Raw genomic sequence first — 14938 nt, forward strand, 5'->3', positions numbered from 1 at the left:
GGCTGATAAAAGGCCTTAAGGTTTGGAAGTTGAAAAATGGAATCCAGTCTTTCACTTTTCTTTGGCATTTCAATTATATAATCGACCCGGTTGATGTACGGAGCAAAAAATGCGGCATCTTCACTTATAAAATGTGTCTTTCAGCAGGGGTCCGGCAACTTGCTTACTTTGGTTTGTACAGTGCTCTATAAACGAAGTAAATTGCCGGATCCAAGCTTACCTCTAGACTGGATTTCATTGTGTACATACTAACACACATACACGTTTAACCACACAACAACACTAACATTCCCTACCAACAGCATGTACCTTGACGTGGTGGTAGGGCAACTAATTGATCAACACTTAGACATTGAAAAGTACAACTTTGGATCATGTCGGGAGCTGATCAATTAGACTAAACATGCTACCATAACAAAAATAATCAACTGAAGAAAATACCCAGATTCAATGCTTGATTTTGATTAAAGTCCCCTCCAACACATAACACTAAACAAGACATTTTTTAACTTATATAATACATATATAATTAATATAGTGTGCATTGTATGGGCGACTTTCCGTAGATAACCAACAACAAAAAATACAAAAAAATAGCACACACTGGTGGTATTGTCATTCCGATATCACCCGAGTACAAAGTATACAAATGATGTATTTTTTTAATGGGTGCATATTATTCACCATCAATCCCGAAAATATTTGAAAATACGTAGCGTAGTAGCGAGTCACAATCTCCGCGACGTCGATTGACGCACGTCTGTATCATTTGTATATTACCTACAATGCTCCTTAACCTGATATGGCGTGAACTGGACAAACTCAAGTGAACCCAGAGTAAAATATGGTCTGGTCAATCATCATCTCTTTGGCGCGCCCAATCAAATGATTCAATTTAACAATTTAAAAGGATGGCCAGGAGTGACTCTGCTATAGTTGAAATCGTACTCACTCGCCCTTCATTTTAAAACTGGCATAACAATTTGATTTATACTTTTGTGAAAAAATGGATTTTTGTTATTTCGTTATATTATTTGTTTTTATTCATGAAACCTTGAGGAGACCCTCTCAATTGTCTATGATTTATTCGAAAATTCTCACAAAAACCTAGAAAAAAGACATTGTACACCTGAGTATAGTTTAAAATGATGCGCGATAACCAGAAAAATGTTTACGCTAGGCCTAATATGTATGAATTGCTATTTTTTGACCAATTTCCACAAAATGAAGTTTTTGTTTAAAAACAAAAGCATACTCAAAGGATAAAGATATTTAACTGATACATATTACGTCATTGTGTTTATATTTTAGCTGTTAGGTTATATTATTTGTAATTTCATACGTGAATATAACCGTATCCTATCACGACAAAAAAAAACAATTCATTACCCTGATATTGTTATGAATGTTTGTAAATTTCGAATTCCATTGAATCCAACCAGCCAATCAACGGACGCAGCACAATGGCGTGATTTAAAAAAAATCCGTCGGCCAATAGAAACATCTCGTTTCTGTTTGAATAATATATAAATATTCTTAAAATCGCGAAATTATTTAGATTTAGAATGTGAATACCGTGCACAGCAGAAACGTAGCAAGACATACGTTAACGATAAAGCTTATTCTCATTTCATGTACGTACTGTCACGGTCTGTAAGTATTAAATACGACGTGTGTTCAGAACAAAACAACCCTTAGGTCATATATCAGTTTTTAAATTCGACGATAAGAAGCCGATCTTTACTGATATCGCGATACAATGTATAATAGTGGTTTAACCTTGAAATAACATTGCACAATCGTGTTGCAGTAGAGTCGTGAGCCACCTAGTGTTAGAGAGCGGACTCAAAAACAGGTCAGCCAATCAACAGGAAGGTGTGTCGTCATAAACGAATCGCATGACGATGACTCATGTCTGGAAAAAACCCGTTTGCTGACGTGAGAATTGTCAGGGTATTTAAGTTGACGTGGTACGACAGGAAAATTCAGTGTACGTTTTTCCCGTCTCGCTGTCGTTATCTAGTGAAGAGTCGGCATTGAACTTCTGCAAAATATAGGTGAGTTTTCGCTGTTGTTGGCCGGCCAATAATATTTCACATCGTCGACCCTATTCGAGACCCTGCTTGCATTGTACGATATGTTGTCCCTCACGTATTTTGGGTAATTATGCCTTCTTTTATATCGTGCCAGTACCTAGGAAAATTTAATCTATCCCGAAAAATATCACTCAAATGCTAATAATTTAGATTTATTGAGGGTAGCACACAACGAGTACGAGGTTCACTACAGTGGCGGATTTAGAGGGGGAAACAGGGGACGCTTAAGCCTTTGGCCAGACTTTTCTTATCCCTTGTTTCGCGAACCCGCCGAATAAACTGGAGCCGAAAATTAAAAATAAATAAAATTTTATTTCAGCGTAATTTCTCGCGCCCGCCGAATTGTAAGTGCAAAAAATTACTAAAAAAAATATTTTTATCTTCATTTTTTTTCCGCCTGCCGCATAACAAATCCAAGTTGCATTTTCGTGGGAGTATCATGATCAAAGTACCGAAGTCTCGCGCAGATGATAAACAAGATTATACATAGAATAACATTTTATTTTATTTCTTCTCTCCGAGCAATGATTTCACTTACAATACTTTGAGAATCACACGAATCTAATGGAAAAAAAGAAATTAATGTTATTTTTTTCCGCCCTCCTCAAAACATTTGCCTTATAAAAACTTGAGAAACAAGGAATAAAAAAAGTCTGGCCTTACTAATATATCCCACAATACAGTGCTATAATGATGCCTTCACAACGATGGTAGACACATTGACGCTCGCTAATCGGTATATCAGAGATTCCATGGTGGTTCATAATTAAATTAATTCTCTCATTTTTTTTCGCAGTCCTTTTTGAATCATGGTCCAACTAGACTACGACATGTTTCTCGTTACGTTATCACGTGATATGAGCGCACGTGACCTTAAACGGATGAAATTCCTTCTACTGAATCCCCCAGATGACGGAGACACAAAGCAAGAATACGGCGGACTGAGTCGTGCCGATTATCAAAACATCCAGGACAGTGCTCACTTGTTTCAAAAAATGGAGAAACTGTCTCTGCTTTCGGCAAACAATCTCTCGACATTACGGGCATTGCTGAACGAAGTTGGTCGTCCTGATTTAGCCAGTCGTATTCCTTACTAAGTAATAAAACAGGGAGTCGGAGAAAGGTAAAAGGACCGAGAAGGAGGAATAATGAATATGTTCAACCTTAAACTGCATCAGACAATAACGGCAATTGTTCAAACAAATTAAAAAAACAAAACGAGAAACATTCCTAAATGAAAAACATTCATAAAAGCATAACAGCGAAACAAATAAAAACTCATACTTGTTCTATAAGGGAGAACGGTAAGAAAAATGGTCGTCTGGCCAAGCCGGAATACTCAGGACCTGGATTTCAAACTGACTACAACACTGAAAGAATGTATTTTCTCCCACCTAGCTGAGCATAGAAGCACCAAATTTTGCGGTCGCCATCAACCTATAGAAGTACAATTCAAGTAGGTCGGTCTGCTCAGCCGGGTAACCCTACCAATAGCATGTACCTTGACGTGGTGGTAGGGCAACTAATTGATCCGTTTTCAAAAGACATAAAACGATACGAAATAAAAGTAATAAAGTAACTTTCTATAGCCCAGACAAAGTCTTCTGGTAACGGATCAACTAGACTAAACATGCTAATACATAGCCATACTTACAATTCAGAGTATTGTCTTTCAAATTTGAATGGAGAAGTCATAATGGCAAAAAATGATTAAATCCATTTTTTCACCAATAAAATCTTCTAGCTACATTCATTGGACTAGAATGATTTCTACACAAGAGAAATATACACAATGAATGAATACACAAAACCCAAAATAGAATAATGCACAAGTGTTAAAGCTAAATACAGTCGCCCGTGTCCAACCAAGTGCCGCACAATACTACGGCTTATAGTGTCCAAACGCAACTACTCTCCATTAAATTTCAGTTTTTGACGTTACTAGTGAATTTTCACAAAGTAGGGACATTCCTTGGCGACTACCTAGCTCAGTGATGAAAGATTCATAGTTTCTGCGAAGGAGAATGCATCCATATGTGATACTTATAGATACAATTATTGCTACTCCGTCTAGATATTCAGATGAACATAGACACAAATTAGGTTTTAACAGTAATAGTGGCATAGTTAAAGTCATGCGTTGTGCATACGCACCATGTTTGCTTCACTGAAGAATCGATAAATTACAATCATCGTCGAACGCGTTTTTTCCCTACATCTATTTATAGAAAACATGAGATCAGTACGCAAATTCCTCTGATAAGCCTACCATACTCCGCCCGGGGAAATACGGTAATAACAACGTACATACTAATATCACGTGACTGGTACGAACCGTTGAATTATGCTAATAATAAACCAGTTTAAACCAGTTTATTATCTGATAAATTATTCAATTATAGTCCCCTAAATATATACACAGTTAAATAAATCGCATTTTGCCAACGAAATATATATATATATATATATATAAATTATCTACCACCCGAAAGAACTGTCAATGACATCACCATTAAGAACAATAGTGTAATTCACGAATTGAGTGGCACCACCATTTGGACAATTGCCAACGTAGCAACGGTCTCTCCACAATAACATCATGTGATTCCTATATAATAAGGCTTTGCATTCATGAATACATAGACGACCACGGTGAATCGAAAAGCTGTGGAATGGTTAGGCTAAACATATCAATATCTGGGCAGCGGGGACCAGAGTTCAAACAATTTACTCCGACAACCGGGATTTCAGCCAGGTATCCCTACCGATAGCATGTATCTAGACGTGGTGGTAGGGAGATTAAGATATAAACCGATTTGACATATAAATAATAATGTAACTTTCCATAGCTCAGTCGAAGTCTTCTCGTAACGGATAAACTAGACCAAACTCCTAAGACAAAGTCATGATCACAGTCCCAAGCATTTTGCATTTCACGAAACAATGGGGTATGGCAAATAAGGAGACCAACGGTCAGAACTATCGACTGGGAACAAAATAAATAAAATTATATTATGAGTCACACCTGGGCTACTCATACACAGGCATTGTTGTTATACAATTCACGGGAGGGGTGGTTAAGCATCAAAAGAAAAGTTCGCGGTGAACAAATAATAAATAAATTCAGCCGTCTGGGTCTAGCCAAGTCTTACACTGCTTTCCATTAAATGCAACCAATCTCTGGCGTTTCTAATAAATTGTTACAAAGTACTCATCCATATATTATAGTCATAGATGCACTTCTTTATCATCTAGATATTCAGATGAACATAGACACAAATTAGGTTTTAACAGTAATAGTGGCATAGTTAAAGTCATGCGTTGTGCTTACACACCATGTTTGCTCCACTGAAGAATCGATAAATTACAATCATCGTCGGACGCGTATTTCCCCTACATCTATTTATAGAAAACATGACATCAGTACGCAAATTCCTCTCATATGCCTACCATACTCCGCCCGGGGAAATAATAACAATGTACATACTGATATCACGTGACTGGTACGAACCGTTGAATTATGCTAATAATGATAACAAACCAGTTTAAACCAGTTGACAATCTGTTTTCTTTGTTTGGACGCAATTTACAACTTATGCAGTCAGTGGCAATCAAAGTACACATGTACCTTACCAAGACTACGCTGGAATGAGGAAACAACATTTCTCTCAAGATTGTTATCTTTGACTATTTTCTTACGATTACATTTGAGTGTAACTCGAGAAAAGTGTAACTCGAGGTCAGGGACATGACCTTTAATTAAAAAGCAGCGATAGTAAAACGGCCATTGTATAACTTATATTTCCACCCAAATAAATATATCAACTTTCATCTGAAGTATCTGCTGATGACATCACCATTAGGAACAATAGTGTAATTCACCATTGACTGGCAATATCATTTGCCAACGTAACAAATACCTCCAATGAGTGAACAATAACATTCCTGTATCTTAGGAAGTCAGTCAAGTGACCTTGAAGAAAGAAGTTGGTACGTTTACCCAAAACACCAACCTACCAGTTCATGTAGCTGGTCGTTGATATATGGCCATGGCAATCCCAACGGCTATAACCCCCCAAAAGTCTCTTAATAGTTGGGATATGTTGGAAACCTCGTTGTGATTAGCAACCTGAAAACGCAATCTTAATATCTACTGAGCTTGAACTCATTATTACCTAATTTGTCGCTGGCAAAACGTCCTAGAATTGTGTATGTTTTTTGTTGCAAAGCTGTCCAACACGCGTAAAATTGTCAGGCTGACACAAATTCTCTTTAACCGAGGTTCTGAAGTGACACAAATGTCATTACTTTAGGGTACATTGATACAAGTGTAATATGTTACCTTTTAGACACCATGCCAATCAAAGCCTTACCAAAGTTAAAATATAATCTAATTTTGCACAAATTGGCCGTCGACATTGCAGGTGTGCAATGTGATTTTAATTTCACGTTGTTGTGTTGGAGGGAACATTCTCTAAACTCATTGACATAAACGAACGAGTTCAATATCTTCTCATATGGTATTGTTGTCTCGATGTGCACATCAAATTCGACAACAACAAAATAGTGGGACAAATAAAAAGTCATTAATTTTACTAGAAATAAATTTACTCTATTTCCTCCACACCACAAAGCTCACCACAATACAATGAGTTTTGATTTTTGGTACGGCCAATGGTTACGTGTGGTTCTTTTTTGCCTGAGACTGAGCTCTTGTCTCAACAAAATTTCCAATATTTCAAGGCTGAACAGTGGTCAGGGAATCTGCTAGCGTACTCTCGATAACTTGTCCATTAGGATCACAACGCGTGTTTACTGTATCATACTATACATGGTCAAGACTTGTACCTACAGAATATTGGATGAAGGCTAGATATTCTCAACCCCCGGCCAACTGTCCCTCAGACCCAGAACAGTGTACCCACATAAACAGTCTTGGAGGTAGCCACTATTTGGTCCACCTGACTGGTCTTTTGTACATTAGTACCTATGTCACCAAGCATTCCTTCTTAATGTTTCAATTGTTTTGCATTGCAACTTCGCTGTTTGTGCCACCATGTCGCTCACACGAAGTGCCAAATTTTATTTCTATTAACACATTAAAGAGGGCACTAGTCATGCATGTAACTTGCACAATTCCAGTGTAGTTAGGAGTATGTCCATGTTACGTTTGTCAAACTTCGGGATGAAGAGACTTGTATTGATATCGTTCGGTCTTCTGCTAAAGACCTAATTGTTCTGATTACAATTAGCTCAGAGGTTGTCAAGTCGAATATGATACAATGTCATCGTTTATGTTTGTTTTCGAAATGTGTTTTTATCATACTATTGTTATATTTCTTGGCATCTATGTGTGAATCTTAAATTCAATATGGCATGTATTTATCTAATGTTGCCCTCTAGGTTATAGAGAAGTCTAGATTATAGAGCTGTATGACCATGCTTCTATATCTCAATGGTTCACGTGTCAACCAGACCTGGTCAAACTCCTACATACACACACGCACACACATATATACCGTTCCTTTCAAATTCTCATTATAGTCGCAAATAACATTAATATGCATCATTCATCGGAGTGATGAAAACTGTGGCCACCATGCCAGGCCATATTGAATCTGTGACTAATGTGCTAAAAACAACAGCATCTGATAACATTCCAACACGCACGTGCTATCGCAAAACCTGAAATACTTCAGTAGTTCGGGTTGATAACACTAGATTTCCAACCGTGGACCTTGTTGCCTTCGGTAACTATTTCTCTTGTCGCCCAGCTGAGACACACTGCAATCCTATAACAAATCATTGTGTTTTTTGATACGTTTGCAGGCGAAAACAAGAATTGTAATGTCGCATTCGTTAGTGAAGAATGAATTTTGGCCAGTCTCTTTCACTTCTCTATTTAGCCTGAACCACAAGTACCCATGGTACAACTCGACCAATATTTAGTTTTGAACTCGGAAACTGTGAACGTTTCCAGTTATATATCAGTCGAATCGCTATTGACTTTGAGTTTTTTTAATTACACATTTCAGGAATAACAGCTTAAACTTATCCATGTATAAGATTGATATACATTGCGACCACCGCTCCACGCGACATTTAATCTCTGGCAACACCAATATTTAATTAGGGTTAATAGCTTCTATAGGTGTTGCATATAACAGTTCTATATATGAGGATGGGGGTGTATTTATTCATTTAATTTATTAGAATTGACTTTTGTATTCAGTAGCATGTTTGGTCTAATTGATCAGTTTCTAGTTCTGCACCTATATATGCTATGATTCAAAATGCTAGACATATATATGTCTGATCAATTAGTTGCCCTACCACCACGTCAAGGTACATGCTATTGGTAGGGTTACCCGGCTGAGAGGAACGCATGCCTGGAATGGTTTATCCAAGCGCTATTCTTCCCAGCCAAGTATTTAGATATATCGTTACGTTGCTGGCATGTTTGGCCTAACCATTCCACATCTTTGTTTCACTGTCACCTACTTCTACGAAGTGCCAGAATGTATGCTCCTGCATACATTGATGCCTGGTTAGTTGCCCTACCACCACGACAAGGTACATACCAACGGTAGGGGCTATGATATCTCTTCTTTCTTTCTTTCTTTAATGTCTTGTGTTGTTTAGCTATTTGTGTTGAGTGAACCCACGACGGGGACAGGAAATACGCAAGCATGTAAGTCTCTATAGGCTTCAACTTGTCTTGACAAATCTGTGCGACCAATGTCTTTTAATAACATTTCCAGATTACGCGTGTTATCAGGAGAGAGAAGTTTAAGTTCTTCCATCTTCATAAAAAGATCTATCGCATCAGAAATGTTCCTAAAATCGTCTATTTTCAGTCCAACTTGACCACAGTGTTCAGAGTCATCCGTAGTTGTGTTTAACAACAGAAATTTCATGTTTTTAGCGTCGCTGTCATGCAGCTCCTTTGCTACACAGACTAAGCATTTCCTGAATTGATAGTTCTGCATGTTGTATGTAAACAATAACTGTAAGAAAAAAAATGCAGCAATTGAATAACATATAAAACATAGTACAGACACTCGGGAACCACACATGTGAATAGTTTTAGAGTACTCAGTATGGTTTCGGGTGCAAATTAATAACAGTAAACACAAATATTACTTACCAAGATGATGATGTCAAAATGTTGTTTCCACACGAGCGGGAATTCTGCATGCAGAGACATTTATACCGAGCGCAGAGGGCGTGTCATGTCACATGCGATTATGGCGCAGCCAACCAACAAGTAGAGTAAAGCAATTATGCTACGACTGGCATAATTTATTCAAACCCATGTGACCTTTGTTCTATCACGTCACCACCCGATACTATGTAATGATTTATGATGTGAATTAATAATTAGTTATTCAAGAATTATAGGATATATATGCTTGGCAACTAGAAAAAGAAGTGCGCCATAGATTGTATTGTCAAAGTTGCCCAGATGGAAAACAGGTATTGCAGGATTCTTCTTCATCTTTGTAGAAACATGACTGCCAGCGTCGTCAAGGATATGAAGTTCCATCTTGTAAACGCTTCAAATGAAACAATAATTGGCTGCTGTAACACTGGACATGGCAAAGTTCTTAGAATACATGAATTATATAAATTTATTTTATGTTGGAGGCTCTGGAATAGCCATGATGGAGTGGATGGATAATGGATGGATAATGCGATTGTCCCCGAAAATTGTAGCAGGATATCTGATATATTAACTCTTTTACTTTCGCCAGTTGTATTAGATCTACACTCCCTTGAGTGTTTGCTGCTAGTGTCAAATATTCAACCTCCCAGGTCCCAGGATGATAGAGCTACATTGGGTTGTTTTCTCGATTTCTGGTTAGCACCTAATGACCGACTTCGATTTGTTTATACTTGTTTTTGTACATACATGTATATGTCATCAGCATTTGGTAATTTACCGGTTTGGACATGCTGTTCCTTGGTATTTAAGAGCTGTGTCTGTTGCGGGAAAATATACCAGATAAGAAGGACTATTCTCATTTTGTGTGCAGTGGGGTCCAACTTGTATAACTTATATTGTATAACTTATATTTCCACCCAAATAAATATATCAACTTTCATCTGAAGTATCTGCTGATGACATCACCATTAGGAACAATAGTGTAATTCACCATTGACTGGCAATATCATTTGCCAACGTAGCAAATACCTCCAATGAGTGAACAATAACATTCCTGTATCTTAGGAAGTCAGTCAAGTGACCTTGAAGAAAGAAGTTGGTACGTTTACCCAAAACACCAACCTACCAGTTCATGTAGCTGGTCGTTGATATATGGCCATGGCAATCCCAACGGCTATAACCCCCCAAAAGTCTCTTAATAGTTGGGATATGTTGGAAACCTCGTTGTGATTAGCAACCTGAAAACGCAATCTTAATATCTACTGAGCTTGAACTCATTATTACCTAATTTGTCGCTGGCAAAACGTCCTAGAATTGTGTATGTTTTTTGTTGCAAAGCTGTCCAACACGCGTAAAATTGTCAGGCTGACACAAATTCTCTTTAACCGAGGTTCTGAAGTGACACAAATGTCATTACTTTAGGGTACATTGATACAAGTGTAATATGTTACCTTTTAGACACCATGCCAATCAAAGCCTTACCAAAGTTAAAATATAATCTAATTTTGCACAAATTGGCCGTCGACATTGCAGGTGTGCAATGTGATTTTAATTTCACGTTGTTGTGTTGGAGGGAACATTCTCTAAACTCATTGACATAAACGAACGAGTTCAATATCTTCTCATATGGTATTGTTGTCTCGATGTGCACATCAAATTCGACAACAACAAAATAGTGGGACAAATAAAAAGTCATTAATTTTACTAGAAATAAATTTACTCTATTTCCTCCACACCACAAAGCTCACCACAATACAATGAGTTTTGATTTTTGGTACGGCCAATGGTTACGTGTGGTTCTTTTTTGCCTGAGACTGAGCTCTTGTCTCAACAAAATCTCCAATATTTCAAGGCTGAACAGTGGTCAGGGAATCTGCTAGCGTACTCTCGATAACTTGTCCATTAGGATCACAACGCGTGTTTACTGTATCATACTATACATGGTCAAGACTTGTACCTACAGAATATTGGATGAAGGCTAGATATTCTCAACCCCCGGCCAACTGTCCCTCAGACCCAGAACAGTGTACCCACATAAACAGTCTTGGAGGTAGCCACTATTTGGTCCACCTGACTGGTCTTTTGTACATTAGTACCTATGTCACCAAGCATTCCTTCTTAATGTTTCAATTGTTTTGCATTGCAACTTCGCTGTTTGTGCCACCATGTCGCTCACACGAAGTGCCAAATTTTATTTCTATTAACACATTAAAGAGGGCACTAGTCATGCATGTAACTTGCACAATTCCAGTGTAGTTAGGAGTATGTCCATGTTACGTTTGTCAAACTTCGGGATGAAGAGACTTGTATTGATATCGTTCGGTCTTCTGCTAAAGACCTAATTGTTCTGATTACAATTAGCTCAGAGGTTGTCAAGTCGAATATGATACAATGTCATCGTTTATGTTTGTTTTCGAAATGTGTTTTTATCATACTATTGTTATATTTCTTGGCATCTATGTGTGAATCTTAAATTCAATATGGTATGTATTTATCTAATGTTGCCCTCTAGGTTATAGAGAAGTCTAGATTATAGAGCTGTATGACCATGCTTCTATATCTCAATGGTTCACGTGTCAACCAGACCTGGTCAAACTCCTACATACACACACGCACACACATATATACCGTTCCTTTCAAATTCTCATTATAGTCGCAAATAACATTAATATGCATCATTCATCGGAGTGATGCAAACTGTGGCCACCGTGCCAGGCCATATTGAATCTGTGACTAATGTGCTAAAAACAACAGCATCTGATAACATTCCAACACGCACGTGCTATCGCAAAACCTGAAATACTTCAGTAGTTCGGGTTGATAACACTAGATTTCCAACCGTGGACCTTGTTGCCTTCGGTAACTATTTCTCTTGTCGCCCAGCTGAGACACACTGCAATCCTATAACAAATCATTGTGTTTTTTGATACGTTTGCAGGCGAAAACAAGAATTGTAATGTCGCATTCGTTAGTGAAGAATGAATTTTGGCCAGTCTCTTTCACTTCTCTATTTAGCCTGAACCACAAGTACCCATGGTACAACTCGACCAATATTTAGTTTTGAACTCGGAAACTGTGAACGTTTCCAGTTATATATCAGTTGAATCGCTATTGACTTTGAGTTTTTTTAAATACACATTTCAGGAATAACAGCTTAAACTTATCCATGTATAAGATTGATATACATTGCGACCACCGCTCCACGCGACATTTAATCTCTGGCAACACCAATATTTAATTAGGGTTAATAGCTTCTATAGGTGTTGCATATAACAGTTCTATATATGAGGATGGGGGTGTATTTATTCATTTAATTTATTAGAATTGACTTTTGTATTCAGTAGCATGTTTGGTCTAATTGATCAGTTTCTAGTTCTGCACCTATATATGCTATGATTCAAAATGCTAAACATATATATGTCTGATCAATTAGTTGCCCTACCACCACGTCAAGGTACATGCTATTGGTAGGGTTACCCGGCTGAGAGGAACGCATGCCTGGAATGGTTTATCCAAGCGCTATTCTTCCCAGCCAAGTATTTAGATATATCGTTACGTTGCTGGCATGTTTGGCCTAACCATTCCACATCTTTGTTTCACTGTCACCTACTTCTACGAAGTGCCAGAATGTATGCTCCTGCATACATTGATGCCTGGTTAGTTGCCCTACCACCACGACAAGGTACATACCAACGGTAGGGGCTATGATATCTCTTCTTTCTTTCTTTCTTTAATGTCTTGTGTTGTTTAGCTATTTGTGTTGAGTGAACCCACGACGGGGACAGGAAATACGCAAGCATGTAAGTCTCTATAGGCTTCAACTTGTCTTGACAAATCTGTGCGACCAATGTCTTTTAATAACATTTCCAGATTACGCGTGTTATCAGGAGAGAGAAGTTTAAGTTCTTCCATCTTCATAAAAAGATCTATCGCATCAGAAATGTTCCTAAAATCGTCTATTTTCAGTCCAACTTGACCACAGTGTTCAGAGTCATCCGTAGTTGTGTTTAACAACAGAAATTTCATGTTTTTAGCGTCGCTGTCATGCAGCTCCTTTGCTACACAGACTAAGCATTTCCTGAATTGATAGTTCTGCATGTTGTATGTAAACAATAACTGTAAGAAAAAAAATGCAGCAATTGAATAACATATAAAACATAGTACAGACACTCGGGAACCACACATGTGAATAGTTTTAGAGTACTCAGTATGGTTTCGGGTGCAAATTAATAACAGTAAACACAAATATTACTTACCAAGATGATGATGTCAAAATGTTGTTTCCACACGAGCGGGAATTCTGCATGCAGAGACATTTATACCGAGCGCAGAGGGCGTGTCATGTCACATGCGATTATGGCGCAGCCAACCAACAAGTAGAGTAAAGCAATTATGCTACGACTGGCATAATTTATTCAAACCCATGTGACCTTTGTTCTATCACGTCACCACCCGATACTATGTAATGATTTATGATGTGAATTAATAATTAGTTATTCAAGAATTATAGGATATATATGCTTGGCAACTAGAAAAAGAAGTGCGCCATAGATTGTATTGTCAAAGTTGCCCAGATGGAAAACAGGTATTGCAGGATTCTTCTTCATCTTTGTAGAAACATGACTGCCAGCGTCGTCAAGGATATGAAGTTCCATCTTGTAAACGCTTCAAATGAAACAATAATTGGCTGCTGTAACACTGGACATGGCAAAGTTCTTAGAATACATGAATTATATAAATTTATTTTATGTTGGAGGCTCTGGAATAGCCATGATGGAGTGGATGGATAATGGATGGATAATGCGATTGTCCCCGAAAATTGTAGCAGGATATCTGATATATTAACTCTTTTACTTTCGCCAGTTGTATTAGATCTACACTCCCTTGAGTGTTTGCTGCTAGTGTCAAATATTCAACCTCCCAGGTCCCAGGATGATAGAGCTACATTGGGTTGTTTTCTCGATTTCTGGTTAGCACCTAATGACCGACTTCGATTTGTTTATACTTGTTTTTGTACATACATGTATATGTCATCAGCATTTGGTAATTTACCGGTTTGGACATGCTGTTCCTTGGTATTTAAGAGCTGTGTCTGTTGCGGGAAAATATACCAGATAAGAAGGACTATTCTCATATTGTGTGCATTGGGGTCCAACTTTTGTACTGTGTGACTTGCTTGTATGACCCAAATTCCCACATTATGATATGTTTTTTACCAGTAAGTGCAAAATATGGAGGCTACTCTAAGCGGTTAATATTATCTGTTATATATATATGTTTGCCATCACACCATATGACCATAATTCGTATTCTAATTAGATTGCACAAGTAGACATCTACCTAAAAGAGTCTTCTTCAATGCTGCATTGCCGTTCCATTTTGGTGTGGTGAAAAGGCATGACTTTTTTCTAAGGAATGACTGAAATAAATAGGACATAAATTCAGTTTTGTTGTCTTTCCTCATATTATTAACATTTCCATAGGAAGGAAACCAGCTAATAAATTTCCCATAACTTGTAAAATGTCACTTCCTTTTCAAGTATAAGTTTTAGAGAGTGCTTGCTTCGTGATAAAATAATTTGAAAGAAAATTGTTTTAGTTATTCTCATGAACACAAATGTGCCTTATGCATTAACACGTTGCGAGACATTTACGATTTAGTGTTTTGCATTGAAAC

At 37.6% G+C, this 14938-nt stretch overlaps 1 protein-coding gene and 1 long non-coding RNA gene across 2 annotated transcripts; one reads left to right on the top strand and one right to left on the bottom strand.

The window, feature by feature from the left end:
• The first annotated feature begins 1902 nt into the window (after positions 1-1902).
• Positions 1903-3832, top strand: LOC144349926 (uncharacterized). The gene is made up of 2 exons (XR_013420086.2): positions 1903-2057; positions 2893-3832. It is a non-coding gene; the product is annotated as an uncharacterized LOC144349926 (long non-coding RNA).
• Positions 3833-8701: 4869 nt separating this feature from the next.
• Positions 8702-13606, bottom strand: LOC144349924 (uncharacterized). The gene is made up of 4 exons (XM_085493544.1): positions 13518-13606; positions 12963-13377; positions 9244-9276; positions 8702-9103 (listed from the first exon to the last, which is right to left on the bottom strand). Exons 2-4 carry the CDS (start codon positions 13059-13061, stop codon positions 8735-8737), a joined length of 501 nt encoding a protein of 166 aa, XP_085349670.1. The 5' UTR covers positions 13062-13377; positions 13518-13606; the 3' UTR covers positions 8702-8734.
• Between the last annotated feature and the right edge of the window lie 1332 nt (positions 13607-14938).

This window comes from Saccoglossus kowalevskii, chromosome 19, assembly GCF_978046115.1.
Source record: "Saccoglossus kowalevskii chromosome 19, keSacKowa6.1, whole genome shotgun sequence".
NCBI classification, from domain to species: domain Eukaryota; kingdom Metazoa; phylum Hemichordata; class Enteropneusta; family Harrimaniidae; genus Saccoglossus; species Saccoglossus kowalevskii.